This window comes from Nycticebus coucang, chromosome 12, assembly GCF_027406575.1.
Source record: "Nycticebus coucang isolate mNycCou1 chromosome 12, mNycCou1.pri, whole genome shotgun sequence".
In the NCBI taxonomy this organism is placed as follows: domain Eukaryota; kingdom Metazoa; phylum Chordata; class Mammalia; order Primates; family Lorisidae; genus Nycticebus; species Nycticebus coucang.
The window spans coordinates 59,745,963-59,765,448 of NC_069791.1; the positions used below are offsets into that span (position 1 = coordinate 59,745,963).

Consider the following 19,486-nt stretch of genomic DNA (forward strand, 5'->3'; position numbering starts at 1 on the left):
AAAAGAAGGAATACTACCCAACACATTCTTCGAAGCAAACATCACCTTGATCCCTAAACCAGGGAAAGACCCAACAAGAAAAGAAAATTATAGACCAATATCACTAATGAATATTGATGCAAAAATACTCAATAAGATCCTAACAAACAGAATCCAACAACACATCAACATAATTATACACCACGACCAAGTGGGATTTATCCCAGGGTCTTAATGCTGGTTCAATGTATGTAAATCTATAAATGTAATTCAGCACATAAACAAACTAAATAATAAGGACCATATGATTCTTTCAATTGATGCAGAAAAAGCTTTTGATAATATCCAGCATCCCTTCATTATCAGAACACTTAAGAAAATTGGTATAGAAGGGACATTTCTTAAACTAATAGAGGCCATCGACAGCAAACCCACAGCCAATATTGTATTGAATAGAGTTAAATTGAAATCATTTCCACTTAGATCAGGAACCAGGCAAGGTTGCCCATTGTCTCCATTGCTCTTTAACATTGTAATGGAAGTTTTAGCCATTGCAATTAGGGAAGAAAAGGCAATCAAGGGTATCCACATAGGGTCAGAAGAGATCAAACTTTCACTCTTTGGAGATGACGTGATCCTATATCTGGAAAACACTAGGAATTCTACTACAAAACTTTTATTTTTTTTATTATTATTATTTTTTTTTATTGTTGGGGATTCATTGAGGGTACAATAAGCCAGGTTACACTGATTGCAATTGTTAGTTAAAGTCCCTCTCTTTTTTTTTTATGTTGGGGATTCATTGAGGGTACAATAAGCCAGGTTACACTGATTGCAATTGTTAGGTAAAGTCCCTCTTGCAATCATGTCTTGCCCCCCCATAAAGTGTGACACACACCAAGGCCCCACCCCCCTCCCTCCTTCCCTCTTTCTGTTTCCCCCCCATAACCATAATTGTCATTAATTGTCCTCATATCAAAATTGAGTACATAGGATTCATGCTTCTCCATTCTTGTGATGCTTTACTAATAATGTCTTCCACGTCCATCCAGGTTAATACGAAGGATGTAAAGTCTCCATTTTTTTTAATGGTTGAATAGTATACATATACCACAGCTTGTTAATCCATTCCTGGGTTGGTGGGCATTTAGGCTGTTTCCACATTTTGGCGATTGTAAATTGAGCTGCAATAAACAGTCTAGTACAAGTGTCCTTATGATAAAAGGATTTCTTTCCTTCTGGGTAGATGCCCAGTAATGGGATTGCAGGATCAAATGGGAGGTCTAGCTTGAGTGCTTTGAGGTTTCTCCATACTTCCTTCCAGAAAGGTTGTACTAGTTTGCAGTCCCACCAGCAGTGTAAAAGTGTTCCCTTCTCTCCACATCCACGCCAGCATCTGCAGTTTTGAGATTTTGTGATGTGGGCCATTCTCACTGGGGTTAGATGATATCTCAGGGTTGTTTTGATTTGCATTTCTCTAATATATAGAGATGATGAACATTTTTTCATGTGTTTGTTAGCCATTCGTCTGTTGTCTTTAGAGAAAGTTCTATTCAAGTCTCTTGCCCATTGATATATGGGATTGTTGGCTTTTTTCATGTGGATTAATTTGAGTTCTCTATAGATCCTAGTTATCAAGCTTTTGTCTGATTGAAAATATGCAAATATCCTTTCCCATTGTGTAGGTTGTCTCTTTGCTTTGGTTATTGTCTCCTTAGCTGTACAGAAGCTTTTCAGTTTAATGAAGTCCCATTTGTTTATTTTTGTTGTTGCAATTGCCATGGCAGTCTTCTTCATGAAGATATTTCCCCAGGCCAATATCTTCCAGTGTTTTTCCTATGCTTTCTTGGAGGATTTTTATTGTTTCATGCCTTAAATTTAAGTCCTTTATCCATCTTGAATCAATTTTTGTGAGTGGGGAAAGGTGTGGGTCCAGTTTCAGTCTTTTACATGTAGACATCCAGTTCTCCCAACACTATTTATTGAAGAGGGAGTCTTTACCCCAAGGTATGTTCTTGTTTGGTTTATCAAAGATTAGGTGATTGTAAAATGTTAGTTTCATTTCTTGGTTTTCAATTCGATTCCAAGTGTCTATGTCTCTGTTTTTGTGCCAGTACCATGCTGTCTTGAGCACTATGGCTTTGTAGTACAGACTAAAATCTGGTATGCTGATGCCCCCAGCTTTATTTTTGTTACAGAGAACTGCCTTAGCTATACGGGGTTTTTTCCGGCTCCATACAAAACGCAGAATCATTTTTTCCAAATCTTGAAAGTAAGATGTTGGTATTTTGACAGGAATGGCATTGAATAGGTAGATTGCTTTGGGAAGTATAGACATTTTAACAATGTTCATTCTTCCCATCCATGAGCATGGTATGTTCTTCCATTTGTTAATATCCTCTGCTATTTCCTTTCTGAGGATTTCATAGTTTTCTTTATAGAGGTCCTTCACCTCCTTCATTAGGTATATTCCTAGGTATTTCATTTTCTTTGAAACTATGGTGAAGGGATTTGTGTCCTTAATTAGCTTCTCATCTTGACTGTTATTGGTGTACACAAAGGCTACTGACTTGTGGACATTGATTTTATATCCTGAGACATTACTGTATTTTTTGATGACTTCTAGGAGTCTTGTGGTTGAGTCTTTGGGGTTCTCTAAGTATAAGATCATGTCGTCAGCAAAGAAGGAGAGTTTGACCTCCTCTGCTCCCATTTCGATTCCCTTTATTTCCTTGTCTTGCCTAATTGTATTGGCTAGAACTTCCAGCACTACGTTGAATAGTAAAGGTGACAGAGGACAACCTTGTCTGGTTCCAGTTCTAAGAGGAAAAGCTTTCAGTTTTACTCCATTCAGTAAAATATTGGCTGTGGGTTTGTCATAGATAGCTTCAATCAGTTTTAGAAATGTGCCACCTATGCCTATACTCTTCAGTGTTCTAATTAGAAAAGGATGCTGGATTTTATCAAATGCTTTTTCTGCATCTATTGAGAGGATCATGTGATCTTTATTTTTGCCTATGTTAATACGGTGGATAACGTTTATAGACTTGCATATGTTAAACCAGCCTTGCATCCCTGGGATGAAGCCTACTTGATCATGATGAATGACTTTTTTGATGATAAGCTGTAATCTATTGGCTAGGATTTTGTTGAGAATTTTTGCATCTATTACAAAACTTTTAGAAGTGATCAAGGAATACAGTAATGTCTCAGGCTACAAAATCAATACCCATAAATCTGTACCCTTTGTATATACCAACAATAGCCAAGCCAAAAAAATAGTCAAGGACCCTATTCCTTTCACGGTAGTGCCAAAGAAGATGAAGTATTTGGGAGTTTATCTAACAAAGGACATGAAAGATCTCTACAAAGAGAACTATGGAACTTCAAGAAAATAAATAGCTGAAGATGGTAACAAATGAAAAACATACCATGCTCATTGCTGGGAAGAATCAACATTGTTAAAATGTCCATACTTCCCAAAGCAATATATAATTTTAATGCAACTCCTATTAAAGCTCCATTATCATATTTTACCGATCTTGAAAAAATAATACTTCGTTTTATATGGAATCAGTAAAAACCTCCAATAGCCACAACATTACTCAGCAATAAAAACAAAGCAGGAGGAATCACGCTACCAGACCTGAGACTGTACTATAAATCGATAGTGATCAAAACAGCATGGTATTGGCACAAAAACAGAGAAGTAGATGTCTGGAACAGAATAGAGAACCAAGAGATGAATCCAGCTACTTACTGTTATTTGATCTTTGACAAGCCAATTAAAAACATTCAGTGGGGAAAAGATTCCCTATTTAAGAAATGGTGCTGGGTGAACTGGCTGGCGATCTGTAAAAGACTGAAACTGGACCCACGCCTTTCACCATTAACTAAGATAGACTCTCACTGGATAAAAGATTTAAACTTAAGACATGAAACTATAAAAATACTTGAAGAAAGTGCAGGGAAAACTCTTGAAGGAATCAGCCTGGGTGAGTATTTTATGAGGAGAACTGCCCAGGCAATTGAAGCAGTATCAAAAATACACTACTGGGACCTGATCAAACTAAAAAATTTCTGCACAGCCAAGAACATAGTAAGTAAAGCAAACAGACAGCCCTCAGAATGGGAGAAAATATTTGCAGGTTATACCTCTGATAAGGTTTAATAACCAGAATCCACAGAGAACTCAAACGTATTAGCAAGAAAAGAACAAGTGATCCCATCTCAGGGTGGGCAAAGGACTTGAAGAGAAACTTCTCTAAAGAAGACAGACGCACAATCTACAAACACATGAAAAAAAGCTCATCATCCTTAATCATCAGAGAAATGCAAATCAAAACTACTTTGGGATATCACCTAACCCCAGTAAGAGTAGCCCACATAACAAAATCCCAAAACTAGAGATGTTGGTACAAATGTGGAGAAAAGGGCACACTTCTATACTGCTGGTGGGAATGCACACTAATATGTTCCTTCTGGAAGGATGTTTTGAGAATACTTAGAGATCTAAAAACAGACCTGCCATTCGATCCTATAATTCCTTTACTAGGTTTATACCCAGAAGACCAAAAATCACAATATAACCAAGTCATCTATACCAGAATGTTTATTGCAGCCCAATTCATAACTGCTAAGTCATGGAAGAAGCCCAAGTGCCCATCGACCCACGAATGGATTAATAAATTGTGGTACATATATACCATGGAATATTATGCAGCCTTAAAGGAAGATGGAGACTTTACCTCTTTCATGTTTACATGGATGGAGCTGGAACATATTCTTCTTAGCAAAGTATCTCAGGAATGGAAGAAAAAATATCCAACGTACTCAGCCTTACAATGAAGCTAATTTATAGCTTTCATATGAAGGGTATAACCCAACTATAGCACAAGAATATGGGGAAAGGGCCAAGGGAGGGGAAGGGAGGGGAAGGGAGGGGGGAGGTTAGGGTGGAGGGAGGGTTATGGGTGGGGCCACACCTAAGGTGCATCTTAGAATGGGTATAAGCAAAACTTACTAAATGCAGAATACAAATGTCTACATACAATAACTAAGAAAATGCCATGAAGGCTACGTTGAACAGTTTGATGAGAATATTTCAGATTGTATATGAAACCAGCACATTGTACCCCTTGATTGCACTAATGTACTCAGCTATGATTTAACAATAAAAAAAAATAAAAAAAGCCCTGCACTTGAAAGTGGAGAAAATAGGGCGGCTCCTGTGGCTCAGTGAGTAGGGCACCGACCCCATATATCAAGGGTGGCGGGTTCAAACCCAGCCTTGGCCAAACTGCAACAAAAATAAATAAATTAATTAATTAAATAAAAAAAATAAAGTCCTTTGGGTGGCACCTATGGCTCAAGGAGCTGGTCCCATATGCCAGAGGTGGCGGGTTCAAATCCAGCCCCGGCCAAAAACCACACACACACACACACAAAAAAAAAAAGAAAGTGGAGAAAATAAAAAAAAATAAATTTAAGATTTCAACCAAAAAAAAATATTTTTTTTCACAGCACACCTACGATCCTCTCACAGCACACCAGTGTGCCATGGCACATGGATTGAAAAATACTGTTCTAGGTGCAGTTCTGTGCTTTCAAAGGAAATACGGAGGTGTTTACCAAGCCTCTTCCCCTCTGCCTAACTCAGACTCCAAATTGTCTCCACCACAATGGGCAAAAACTGAAATCCTTGGGCTGATCTCCAGCTTCCCAGTGGGGCTCTCAGAGACCTCCCTGCATGTGTGCAGTTCAGTAATCAGCCAGGAATTTGACAGGGAGTTTGTAGGGCTCCCATTTCTGAGATATCCCTCCTCATTTCCAGACACTCTGGAAGTTCAATTCTGTTCTGTGACACTTTGGGATGATGGCTGCAGCTTTCTGCTCGAATTCTAGCTGTTTCATTCCAGACAGACTAGGGAGTGCCCCTTAGGCCAAAAAAATTTTTTTCTATCTCCACCAGGGTAGTTCTCTTGATTTAAGGGTCATTTCTCCCTGCTTTGGGTCACTTTCAAGTGTCTTTAAGTTTTTTGGTTTTTATATTCTGTCCAGAGTTTATCTTCTAGAGGGTTAGTTATCTTCCAGAGGGTTAGTCTAGGGGCAAACCACTCTTCCGTGTATAGAATTAGAATTTGAGATAATCTAGGGGCAAACCACTCTTCCGTGTATAGAATTAGAATTTGAGATAATCTTTGAATGCTGAAGTAAAAGGGTAGGGGAATGTCTCCAAATGCTGTTAACTGATAGGGAGCAGGAGAGGTTTGGGTGTCAGGCGGGGGGGAAGGGGTATCAGAACAATCTGCTCCTTTAATAGATCACCTCTTCTTGCTGGACAAAAAAATAGGGGTGTGTGTATCGGTGGAGCACAACACAGAGTGCTCTAGTCCTGTGTCCCTAAAATCCAGGGCACAGAGATTCAAAGGCACAGGAGGAACATGAGGCAAAGCAAAGCTGCCCTGAGTATGCAGTTGCTGGAACGTGTGTGTGCGCACATGTACTGATGGGGAGTGGGGGTGTGGCAGGTGTACATGAGATCACTAGGGCTAATTTAGGAGAACCCAAAGGCTAGTAAAGAACACTATATCTGCCCCTCCCCTCCTCACTGCTAATTATCTTGCTCTAAAAAAACAATATTAGAAAGACAATGCATCCTAGGTTAGATGCTTTGGGATGCTTGGCTTTTCTGGTTTGTCCAGAGACATCAGGCCAGCATGCTGCTAACAGGTTAGAAATTATAATAGCTGTTATCTGTCTGCATTTTGAGGCAAAAAGCCTGCTACCTGAGGGAAGGCCTGCAGGCCAAAGCTTGGCTTGTCTGACATCCTAAACATTGGCTCAGATAGTTCCTTGAACATTTTGGAATTCGTTGTGCACATTTTAAATGTGGATTCCAGCATCTCCCTGGGAAGGCGTGCGTTCTCTCCAGTCTGCTGCAGTCCCCAGATCCCCAGTGCTGAGGCCTGTAAGCTTAGTGCCTTCATATTTCCTTTTTTTTTTTTTTTGAGACAGAGTATTGCTCTGTTGCTTAGGCTAGAAAGCCATAGCATCTGCCTGGCTCACAGCAACCTCAGACTCCTGAGCTCAAGTGATCCTCCTGCCTCAGCCTCCTAAGTAACTGGGACTACAAGGCACCCACCACAATGCCCAGCTAATTTTTCTATTTTCAGTGGAGACGCAATCTGGCTTTTGCTCAGGCTGGTCTCGAACTCCTGAGCTCCCGTGATCCTCCCACCTTGGCCTCCCGGAGTGCTAGGATTACAGGTGTGAGCCACTGTGCTCGGCCATCATCTTACTTCTTTAGGGTGAGGCACCCATATGTCAGGAAGCCTTTGTGAAATTATAAATATGTATCTCAGATGGCTTATTAGCTGCAATGAAGACATTTTGAAGGGATGGGTAGAGGTTTCAGGAGAAGTTCCAACTGCTGGATCTGGTTAGGACTCTGCCTTGGTGGCTTTGAAAATTGTGAAAGCAACCTGGGAACACCAGGCCCTAGAGGATGGACTGGAAAAGAAACCCCCCTCAGCTGGAGTCAGTCTGCACAGACACTGCAGCCACACTCAACCTACTGGGTTCTGCGCACATTTTTTTTTTTCTTTTGTTTGGTACAGACAGCGTCTCCCTATGTTGCCCAGGCTAGTCTTGAACTCCTGGCCTCAAGTGATCATTCCATCTTGGCCTCCCAAAGTGCTGGGATTATAGATGTGAGCCACCATGTCTGGCATGCCATGTGCACACTAACTTTTTTATTCTAGGTTAAATGCTCTGGCATGGCTGGGGTAGGTGAAAGCCGTCTTGTGCATATGAGTGGAAGTCTGGCTGGGCTAAGGATGGGGGCACATGGAAGAAGGCTTGACTGCTTTGGATTAGGAGAAGCAGCTGCCACTGGTAGCCTGACATCACTGATAGTGCCCTGTCTGCCCTGCTCAGCCCTGAGCTTAGAAAAAGCCAGTCGGATGCCATAGGAATCAGACACTGTTCCCAGTGAAAATCAGTCTGGGGTCTAAAAGGGATGTCAGGCATTGTCTTTCCTTCCCAATGCTTTCTTGTTTGGCTTCATGGAGGCCTGGGTTGTGGAAGAAGTTGGGTCTAATTGATGCAGACAGATGCCGTGTTCCTTTGGCTGCGGCAGATGGGCAACAGAGGAGAAGGCGGGGGTGGCTGTGAGGGAGCAGGTGGCATTTGTAAATATGTCAAGGGACAATCAGATTCAACAGACACATTGGAGTCTTTCAAGTGAGAAGATGAATTATCTCTTAGAAATGACAGGCGGGTCTGTAAAGATAGTGATGGTATCAGTGAGGGTATTGGGTCTTATTTATCTGAGGTTATAGTGGATGAAAATCAGCTATAGAGAATATATTTTCAACCTTGTCCCATAGAACATGTTTTATAAAAGCTGCTAGCAATTTGCAAAATCAACTGCCACTTTCCCCCTTTCCATCATCAACAACAAAATGGCCAAATAACAGGCAGTATAAGGAAGAAAGGAAAGTTGTAAATGGCCTTGGCTGGCCTGCTGCCTAGCTCAGTAGTTTCCAGACAGCCAGGCATTGGTGTGCACCATCGTGGGGTTCCTTGGCCAGATGTTTCCCCAGTGGGACAGGCCTTGGGCACACTCTCTAATCAAGCCCTCCAGGCCACAGCAAGCACTCAAGTCTGAACCTTATTCAGATGTTGGCCGAGTCCAAGTCCATTGTCATCAACCAAAACTCAAGGAAAAGAGACGTTGCCTTGCTTGGACTGCAGCCTAGCCCTTTGATTTTAGCTCCTTACCCCTTTGTCCAGCGGAACCTTCACGTTCATGGAGAGAGAGCCTGTTTCCCGGTTGATCATGGCTGTTCTCAGCTTGGGGAGGAAAGACAATGCTGTCAGGCCCTTGGCTCACACAGGAGGGTGAACATTTTGGTTCATACTTTTTTCATTTGAGTGGAACGTGGGGCAGGAAGATAGACCTGATTCCAGGTTCCTTTTAGTTTTTATTTCTGGGATTCACTAAGATAGCGCTCCAAAGTGGATCTATACATTGGGGTTCAGGGTGTCACATTGCTGAGACATAACTTCCTCCAGGATGAGACATGGAAACCAGGAGCCAGGCTAAAACCCCATTGCTACTTATACTCCATAGCTTAGAGACATGATCTCACTCGGCCTCAGTAGTCCTTGTGATTCAGGAAGGCACAGTTATATTTTTACAGTTGTGAAAAGAATTGCCCATTATAAGAATCGCTTCTGCCTTGGGCTTGGAGAGACTTTGGGAATGAGCTGCTCTGCTGAGAGGAACAGAGCGACCTCAAAGCTTCCAGCCACGCGGCGACCCAGTTAGTTGGCTGGAGAGCCTACCCAGCTTCTCTGCCCCCGCTGCCCCCACTCACAGTCTCCGTTTGGTCTTCCCACTCGACTTCAGAGAGGTCCACACTGTTGTAGTTAGGCTTGGGTTTCAATTTCTTTCCCTCTCTGTACTGGAGTGGGCATGTTAGGAAGAAAAACACGAGGTCAGCGTAGGCCCTGCTCAAGCTTCAACTCTCCTGCTACTTTTCAGGTATCTTTTGTAAAGTCAAAGAATCACAGTGACTCCTTACTGTTATCCAGGCCACATTTCCAGCCAGTGAAGAGCGCCCCTTGCTGACATTTGTGACAGATGGTCCCATGGTCTCTAGATATTTCCCATGACAAGGAGCGTCCTGTTTTGTGAGTCAGCTTGTCAGAGTTTGGGACAGCTCTAATTGCTAGAAAGTCCTTCCTCACATTGAGCTGAAATCTGTCTCCATGTAACTTTCCTCACTGATCTTGGTTCTTTCCCTGGAGCTATACAGACTGTTTCATCTGCCAACCTCTGAGATCTCCAAAGGTACTTATTTGTCACTCCTGAAACCTTTTTTCCCAAGTTAGACATCCCCAGTTTGCAGATGCTTCAACTCCCTATAAAGGTGCTCTACCTTGTCAATGTCACTCCCCAAATGGAATTCCAGGGCAAAAACCAGTATTGCAGGTGGGGTCTGACCAGTGTGGTGTGGGTGTGACCTGGGGACCAAAGCATCATGCAGCTCTGACAGCTGCCTGGGAGGCTGCTGGGCTTCCCAGATGGCTATGCTGCCAGGGGGACTCAGATGGAGATTACGGCCCATCAACTCCCCACTGTCTTCCTCATGGGATTCACTGTCAAATTGAATCTTCACAATCTCATGCTTGGGCGCTGAGTAATTTTCAGAGCTTTCCATGCATCCCTGATATATTTCTTCTTGTTAGGTTCAGCCCATTGTTTAGAAGAATACTTTCTGCATACTAATTTTCTCACTTACTATATTACATTAACCATATCTTCCAGATTTTACAGCGTCTGCCTTCTGTATAATAGAATTTTGAATGGGACAGAGACAAGGACAGATCCATAGTGCTTAATAAAGACCTCCCTCTAACTTGACACGGAGCCATTAATCAACACTCCGAGTGTTATAATTTTCTGGCCCTGATTTCTCTCTCTTCATCTCCACCCCTGCCATCTCTCCTGCCAAGACAAATACCAACTTATCTACCATTAGGCCTTGCAGCACTTCCAAGGTTGAGTTTAGTAACTCTATCAAAAAAAGAAAGATAGCAGTTTATCATCAAGCAAATTAAGGATTAATCAGGGTGTCTACTTTTAGTAGAATGAAGCCTCCAGTGGACGCCTGGGAGTGTCATAGTGGATCTTGCTTCTGCCAGTTTTTTGTTTATTGGCTTTTTTTCAGGAAAGCACCATCTTTATTTCCTGCCCATCCAGGAGATCTGGAGGACTCCCTTTCCTGCTTCTCCCTTTCTCCTCACCCCTGCCGGGATCATGCTCCTGTTTTTGGCCTTGTTGGTGGCCACACCCATCAAACATGGGATCTGTTTCTTTTGAGTGTGGTTCAACATTCCACTGGCATTTCCTAGGTCCTGACAGCATCTAAAGATCATTTTTAGTTCCTCATGTTAGAACTGTTGCGAATTACCCCTGCTCTGGCACTGACATAGAAAGATTGCAGGCCAGAAGCATGGTTCTTGACTTTTAAAAATGTATTACTGGACATCTCTTCTATTATTTTTTTAAAAACTTGACTATTGTTTTCCTGCTAGCACTTTCCTTAGAGATCCCATCACATGGGCTTTACCACATCTTTGGTTGTGTAACAGTGTCTGATCACTTCATTTGTGTTAAGTCTGATTTCCTTAATTAGACTATAAACTTCTGTTTGCAGCATTCTTCACAGTGTCATGTGGTGAGTCACACAGGAGGTCCCTGAGATGAAGTGGTAGGTTGGAGCTTTGTATTCATCTAGGTTATAGAGATGGTGATGGGGAGGGGGGGGTGTCTCTGATCTGTGCCCCTTAATTTCACAAGTCAGTTCCAAATCAGAATTTTTATTATTTCCCTAGTGGGTCCTTTTGCTGGCACTTTGCAATGCCCCACAGAACCACAGTGACATGTTGTGAATTCTCGCCCTGTGAGCAGAGTTGTCCCCAGTGTGCCCTGATCTCTCTCTTCTCTGAACACCCACACTTTGCCTTAAATAACTTAATCAGTTGCCTTGTGGACACTCAACACCTATTTGAACCAAATGGAATGAGACATGGCTTAGTCTGATCCCTCCAAATGACACCTGGCCAAAGCTCTGCAGTGAGTTCTCTGGAAAGTTCTCTGTTCTGCTGCCCACTGACCTCAGCTTCTACCCTCTGGGCTGGTGGAGAGAAAGGGGCTGTAACTCCCTCAATACCAGCAATCACATGGAAAGGAGTAGCCATTTATGCTGTGAGCAGTCATGTCCAGCACCTTAGCCCTGGAGGTAGAGCTTTCAGATAAAACAACGCACCTTTCTGCCTTGGCCATCCGCTACTCAGCTGAACTCACGTGAAGACACCTCAGCTACAGCATCAGGGTGGAGCAAGCCAGGAGGGACAGGGGCCCCTAGGAGCAGGTCCTAAGACACACTCCACACTGCCCGCCCAGGAGAGGGGTCCTCTCCCCTGTCATGCCAACACTCTACTCACACCTGCACCCCATGGGCCCCTGAGCTCCGCCCATACATACAGCACAGGGGCCGTGATAGGGGGACAGCCCTGCGGGGCTCTTTAGTCTCGAAAACACACACTTCATTACACTCTCAGTCTGTTCATCAATCATTTCACTTATTTTTGCCTGGTTTCTTCCACTAGATTATAAACCAATTTGTCAACAGGGACCATGACTCAAATACCTCTTTTTGTCATATTACCCGCTGGGCTCTTAAACTGAGCCCAGTGTGTGTTCCTTGTTTTGACTGTTTGGGGGGGACTGCTCCCAGATACCATGTAGTTAGAATCCCAAGGAAAGAAGATCTGTACCTACCAGGGGTCGGAGGTCAGGGTGTGAGAGGATGTAGCCGTTGTTGGTGTTGAGAAAGGCATATCCATGCACTCCAAGCTGCAAGGTCAGGACAGAGGGCGTCAGGTGGCTGCTTGTGCTAGGCGACTAGGGCTGGGAAAGGGCTTGGGCTACAGGAGGGTGAAAGGCAGCTGCTCATGGCAGTGAGTGTTTCCAACAGGAGCTGAATGGAGCCAGTGCCATGCTCCTATCCATTGACTGGGAAGTCCTTTCCAAATGCCACATGTACAGCAACCGCAGTAATGCGTGTCCTCATCTGACCTCTTTCCCACCACATGCTCTTGGCACTCTGATGATGTCATCTCACTCACAGAACAGGACTGTGCCACACAGAGAAGCAGAGTGAGACACTCAGGCACTGGGCAGGGAGGGAACTTGCTGAAGGCCACAGAGCAAGTCCTAGCTGGTGGTGGGAAAGGGACCCAGGGGTACAAGCTGCTGTTCCCATACTCAACACCTGTACCCCCTAGAGCAGCAGTTCTCAACCTGTGGGTCGTGATCCACAGGAACTGTATTAAAGGGTCTTGGCATTAGGAGGCTTAAGAACCACTGCCCTAGAGGCTGCTGGAAGGGCTCCATCCCAGCAATGGGCTTGGCTGCCACTACCTGAATAGGGCGTCCTGGGCCTGGGGGCAGATCCTCAAGAACCCATGACCCACCTCAGGGGCCAGACACGGGCTCACCTTGTACCGAGGCGCTAGCTTCATTAGCTCTCTCAGGGTCACATCAGAGCCTACCACCCCCAGAAGAATGCCATGAGACCGCTGGAAGGAAAAATCACTGGGGTCAGGGCAGGTGCACCTTCCCTAAGTGCAGATCCAGGCCAGACCCCAGGCCTGCCCAGAGCCCCGAGGAGGAAGCCACTGGGATTTAAGTGGTCCTTCCTCCGCAATTAGATTTTAGGCTGAGCTCCCAGGAATAAAAATCTAGAACCTGTCGGAAGAGGCCGCAGGAGTAATCTCAGATGCTGGGAAGATTAATGCCCAGTATTAATATTTAAGTTGTAATCTTTAAATGAAATACAAAGTTGAATGAAATATTAATCTTCACAGCAGAAGCTAAAGTGTGGGATCCTACAGCTCATAGCTCATGGGAGCTCTGAAGCACACGGGCTTATAATGAAACATTTCCTGGCCCAGTAAATGATGGAAGGCTATTTATTTATTTATTATTTTTATTAAATCATAGCTGTGTACATTAATGCAATCATGGGGCACCATGCACTGGTTTTATATACAATTTGAAGTATTTTCATCAAACTGGTTAACATAGCCTTCCTGTCATTTTCTTAGTTATTGTGTTAAGACATTTATATTCTACATTTAGTAAGTTTCACACGTACCCTTGTAAGATGCACCATAGGTGTGGTCCCACCAATTACCCTCCGTCCACTCGAAGGCTCTTTACAAATAAGTCAGAAACTGCTGGACTTGGTAGGTTAAGTGTGGCTTTGCTGATACACTGGCAGGTCACCCCCCGCCCCCCTCCACCAGCCTTATATCCCTAAAGGCAGAGCAGTGGAGAGCCCCGAAGGTGGCTGGGCAGGATTAGACCCCAGCTCCATGCCAACCAAGAGATTCCAACAGGGAATCTGCATTCGAACCCTCCCAAGGTGGCTCCAACCCTCAGCCAAGTCAAGAATCTCATGTCTGGAGGTGCTGGCAGTGGCTCTGAGTTCTAGCCCCCTCTGTTGCCTCTCGGGAACAGCTACTCACCGTCTCGTTCTTCTTGCTGAAGACTGGCATGGCCACAGTGGTGAGCAGCATTGGGCTCTGGGCCTGTGAGGTAAGGAGCTGCCCGCGAGGGACAATGGGGTCAGAGGGTATGACCTGGGCTCCCTTCTCTGCAAAATGAGAGCTGACAGGAATGCTTGGGACCGAGGTGGCCCACAGGGGAGGACCTGCCAATATCACTTAACAAAATCCTGAGCCCACTGCCCTGCTCCTGAGCACACTCACTAAGCTCTCTCATCTCAGCCAGGCCAAGGAGCGTGAGCCCAGGGGACAGGCCCATCCATGCCTGCCCAGAAGCAAAGAGACTTTGCACAGCAAGCTTTCCAGAAACCTCTGACGCCAAATCTCTGATGTGGGATTGCTATGACTACAGCCCAGACCAGGGAAGAAGGAGAAGACATTTGTCCAGCCCCCACCCCAACCCTGCAAGCATAGTCGAATTCTGCCTCAGGGTCACCCTGACCTGTGCAGGACAGACCCCCGACCTCATCTCCACACACAGCGCCAGAGCCAGTATCATCCCTAGCCTCTAGGACTGCCTGATCCCCCCTGACTCCACCATGCCGGCTCCTCCTGCTGCCTTGGAAGGGCTCTGCACGTGTGCCCTACTTTATAACAAAGACAGCTGCTCGGAAGTGTGCACGCAGGTATGTTTCATAAACTAAATTACAATCCTAAACCCCTTGCAGGCTGAATTGACCCCCTCTTGGCCAAGAGACCTCAGAAAAGTCCTAAAAGTGAGTTCCTGCCATGAAGGGAGGAGAGGTTGGACACTTCTCATGATACCCCATCCCTTTTGGAGTTTAGACAAAACTAACCAGCATTAATGTTAAAACCTATCATAAGGGGCGGTGCCTGTGGCTCAGTGAGTAGGGCACTGACCCCATATACCGAGGGTGGTGGGTTCAAACCTGGCCCCTGCCAAACTGCAACAAAAAAATTGCCAGAGGCTGAGGCAAGAAAATCGCCTAAGCCCAAGAGCTGGAGGTTGCTGTGAGCTGTGACACCAGGTACTTTACTGACAGCAACAAAGTGAGACTCTGTCTCTAAAAAATAAAATAATAATAATAATAATGATAAGACTGACAAAACAGACTCTTTGTGGCAATAAGATACCAAATTGCAGGCTCAGCACCTGTCTCAGTCATTAGGGCACCAGCAACATACACCAGGACTGGCGGGCTTGAACCCAGCCTGGGCCTGCTAAACAACAATGACAACTGCATCAACAACAACAAAATAGCTGGGTGTTGTGGTGGGCCCCTGTAGTCACAGCACTCGGAGGCTGAGGCAAGAGAATTGCTTAAATCCAAGAGTTTGAGGTTGCTGTGAATTGCGATGCCACAGCACTCCATTGAGGGCGACATAGTAAGACTCTGTCTCAAAAAAACAAACAAAAAACAAAACAAAAAAAAAAACAAATTGCAAACAGGACCCAAGGCCAAGCATGACACAGGTGAAGTCATGCCTGTAGGCCGTCGCTGTGCTTAGCAGATTACCTGACTGGGTGACTGTGGCTTGCTCCATGGTTAGCAGAGTTTCTTGTCTTAACTTAGGCATTTCCTCCTACCAACTCCAAAGCTTTAGACAAGTTTAACTCTCTCAACCAATTGCTGGTTAAAGATTCTCCAAACTCACCTATGACTTGTAACACCCCACCCCACCATGCAGCTTTGAGATGTTGCATTTTTGAGGGCCAAACTGATGAATATCTTCCATGTGTTGACTTACTGACTTACAAATTTATTTGCAATTCCTGTCTCCCTGAAATATATGAAACCAAATAGTCATCCAACTGTGTGTCCAAGGCTTCTTGGGTTTGTGTGTCCTGGGAACATAGTCATATATATTGGCTCAGAATAAAACTCTTCAGATTATTTTTTCCATTAGCAAGTCTGACCTTCCTTGAGATCAACTAAAGGAGGTTGCTGGGTCATGGAAGTGCACAGAAGACTTTCAAGTTCTTCTCCTCCTTTTATCTGAAAATGAACCACCACGACATCTGAGTTTTGTTCTGAGCTCAGGCAGACGCCTATGGGCTGGATGGAGGTGCCCTAGTCTCTCCTGAGCTGGGGTTGCAGGAAGCCAGAGGCTCCATGGAAGCAGCTCCTAGGCTCTGGCCAGGCCCCTGCTGCCCGTTCTCCCACAGGACTCAGGCCATGCTCTGGGTGGTTCCAGCCTGGCACAGCTGCCCTTGCACTCTTGTCTGTGGACATCAGTGCAGGTGGGGACACCTGTCCTGGGCTCAGGGTCCAGAGTGAGTCCAAGAGATCTGCAGGTGACCTTGGTTTCCTAAGTCAGGGACAAGGAAAGGGAAGGAGGAAGAAAGCAGATGTAGAGACTGGGGGTTTTCTAATGGAAGGATGTGTGTCTTATTTATTTATTTCCTGAGACAGAGTCTCACTCTATCATCCTGGCTAGAATGCCATGGTGTCAGAGCTCACAGCAACCTCAAACTCTTGGGCCCAAGTGATCTTGCTTCAGCCTCCCAAGCAGCTGAGAATACAGGTGCCCCCCACAACATCCAGCTAGTTTTTCTACTTTTAGGAGTGACAGAGTCTTTGCTCAGGCTGGTCTTAAACTCCTGAGCTAAGGCAATCTACCCACCTTGGCCTCCCAGAGTCTTAGAATTACAGGCGCGAGCCACTGCACCTGCCTGCATGTCACTTTTAAAGTGAAGATAAAGTTATAACTTCCTTTGTGGACACAGAGGGAAGAAAAAACCCTGGGAGGTAAGGCTGTCCATGAAATGCTAAGGACAACCTGTCTGGCAATACTTATAATGTTACAGAGAAGCAAGCTTTTACCTTCCCTGTCCTTTCTAGCAGACACCCCCCCAACACTCCAGGCCACTACTACCAGGTGTGGCAATGGCCCGGCCAGGCTCCTCTGACAAGGCTCTACGTGCCTTCCCTTCCCACCTCCCATGCACAAGGGCAAACGCCCACGACACTGCACGCACAGGGTCACTTAAGGTGCAGCCCTCACAGGCCACGCTGGCTGCCATAGGGCCCTGTGTCTGCATGATGAAGGTGAAGGGAGAATGGAAGAAAGGGACAAGTGTGAGACCTGGTGCATGGGAAGGTGAGACCAAAGGACAGTCCCTCCTCCTGCCCTCCCCCAGCTCTTGCTCATTGATCATGAACATGGACACCTGGACAAGGAAAGGGGCAACCTGCCCGAATGAGGCCGGCTCAGCCCTTCTGAGCAGAGCATTGGGAGCAGCATTTGGTGACAGTTGGGTGACATCTCCTATGTATGACCTTATGGCTGAGCCCCTATAAAGTGGATTCATGAGCCTTTTATCCATTTGGCAAGATGGTTCCCATCTACTGTTGATAGGCAGAGTGATGTGCCACTGTCCTCAGACACAGAGCACACCAGAAGAAAAGCCAAAGCCTGCATCCCCAAGCTGTTTGTCGCTGAGGGTCAGCATGGGACCAGGTTCTGGCTGATGAGACGTACACTTCTGGGCCACAGAGGCCTCCTAGGAAGTTTCCTTTGAAGGAGTGGAGCACGCCCCTCGCCCCTTCCACCAACCTGATGCTCTGAATGTGGCTTCAGTTGATTAGAGTTCCACCAGCTACCCTGTTTCCCCGAAAATATTATTTTAAGGTGTGCTCCCAAAGATGCGCTAGGTCTTATTTTCAGGGGACGTCTTATCTTTCCTGTAAGTAGGTCTTATTTTCAGAGGATGTCTTATTTTCGGGGAAACAGGGTATGTGGACCAGGAGGACAAGGGTCACATCCCAGCAACAGTGAAGGGGCCAGCAGGAAGGAGCCTCCTGGTCACGTCTCACATACCCACCCCAGACTTCCTGTGCTCGGTGGAGAAACACACTTCTCTTATTAAGCTGCTCCTTTCAGGTCCCTCTGGATTCCAGATGACAGGCCATCAGTGAAGAGCTGGCTGCACATGTGATGTGGTGTAAGCAGGGGAACGAAGTTCCTCCTTCCTTGCAAAGTCTCCTCTGAAGTTCTACCTTTGATTTTATCCCCTGGGTGTGTTCTTACTGCCTACAGTCTTTTCAAAATGTGGGAGTGCAGAAAGGGAGGACACACGATGAAGCCATAGGATGAAGAATTAAGGGTCGGGAGGGAATGGGGGCCAGGGAGGGACAACTTGGAGGGGCCTGCTCCACAGACCAGGTCTGCAGGTGCCTGGGAAGTGGGGGAGTGAGAGGGAATGAGGACAGAACTTTTCCTGAGGAGGCACTGTGCTTACCCTCTTGGCCTAGGAAGTCACTCTCACCTTGCTGTCCATGTAGGCCTCTGTCCAGGTGATGTCGTGGTCATGGTTGATGACCATGGGCCGGCTGAGCACGTGCAGATACTCCATCACGTTCTCCTGGGCATCTGCCAGCGTGGAGATCTGCGTGTAGTAGCCTGGTGGGGGAAGGTGGGTGTGGGCAACCCCCGTCAGGGCCACAGGCTCCCGGCTCACAACTAAGCCCTCTCTAGGACTGTCCTGGCTGCAGGATGCCACTCCCCACAGTTTCACCCTCTCCCCAAGGGGCCCTCTCCCACAGGCCAGTGGGAGATGAAGGCCCATCCTCCCCGACCTGGAGATCTCTGAGGGGCTGCTCTGTTCAGGCCTCCTGGGGGAGCAGCAGGTACTCAGCTGGGAGGACCTTAGGGGCCCAGGGCTGTGTTCCCCATTCCCTGCAGGTGTCTCCCCAGTGAGTCTTCTGTGACTGCCTGTTGTAAGGCAACCCAGTTAGAGCCAGTGATTCTGTCATTCCCCCCAATCACTGTCCTGAAGGTTATGGGGTGGGGTGTCACAGCCTCCTCCTGGCAGCCAGAGTGTGTGTCTCTCCGCTCCCACAGTGCTATGCGACATGCTGTGAAATGCAGCTGCTCTCCGCTCCTCTGGGCTCCCATTTGCCTCTTGTCCTGAATCCCTGGAACATGCCATTCTCTCTGTCTGCTATACTCCTCCCAGTCACCCCACCCAGGAGGCACCTCTGCCATGCGCCCCTAGTGCCACGACCAGCCCACACCTCTCGCCCATCACAGAAAACTGCAAGTTGTGTCATTAACTAGCTCCCTCCCTTGTCTCCCTGCAGGACAGTGTCCAGAGAAAAGCTGCTCCCGAGTCTGTCCTCCCCTCTCTGTATTACCCGTGCCTGGGAACACTGCCAGGTGCCCAACAAAGTTTTGTTGCATCAACAGGGCCTAAGATGGCCTTGAGTTTGGATCAGAGGTAGCTGAGGACTGTTTTCACACAAAACATTATTTCAAAGAAAATGTAACCCTCTGCTTTTTGTAGGGGAGCAGAGCTAATATCAGTGGTTTAATTTGCCACAGGAGGAATGGAGCAGGATGTTAGAGAGAGTTTATGCTAAAAATGTCAACCTACCCAGCCTCTCCCTGTTTTCTATGT

The 19,486-nt window shown here is 46.0% G+C and overlaps 1 protein-coding gene across 1 annotated transcript in view; it reads right to left on the reverse strand.

Moving 5' to 3' along the window:
* The window catches only part of CACNA2D4 (calcium voltage-gated channel auxiliary subunit alpha2delta 4), a 127,539-nt gene that overhangs the window by 75,260 nt on the left and 32,793 nt on the right, over positions 1-19,486 (reverse strand). The window contains exons 13-18 of the mRNA XM_053557545.1: positions 18,356-18,489; positions 14,086-14,163; positions 13,054-13,134; positions 12,335-12,409; positions 9,363-9,449; positions 8,764-8,835 (exon numbers count right to left, since the gene is read on the reverse strand). Of these exons, the coding sequence (XP_053413520.1) occupies positions 8,764-8,835; positions 9,363-9,449; positions 12,335-12,409; positions 13,054-13,134; positions 14,086-14,163; positions 18,356-18,489 (527 nt within the window). The remainder of the gene's footprint in view (positions 1-8,763; positions 8,836-9,362; positions 9,450-12,334; positions 12,410-13,053; positions 13,135-14,085; positions 14,164-18,355; positions 18,490-19,486) is intronic.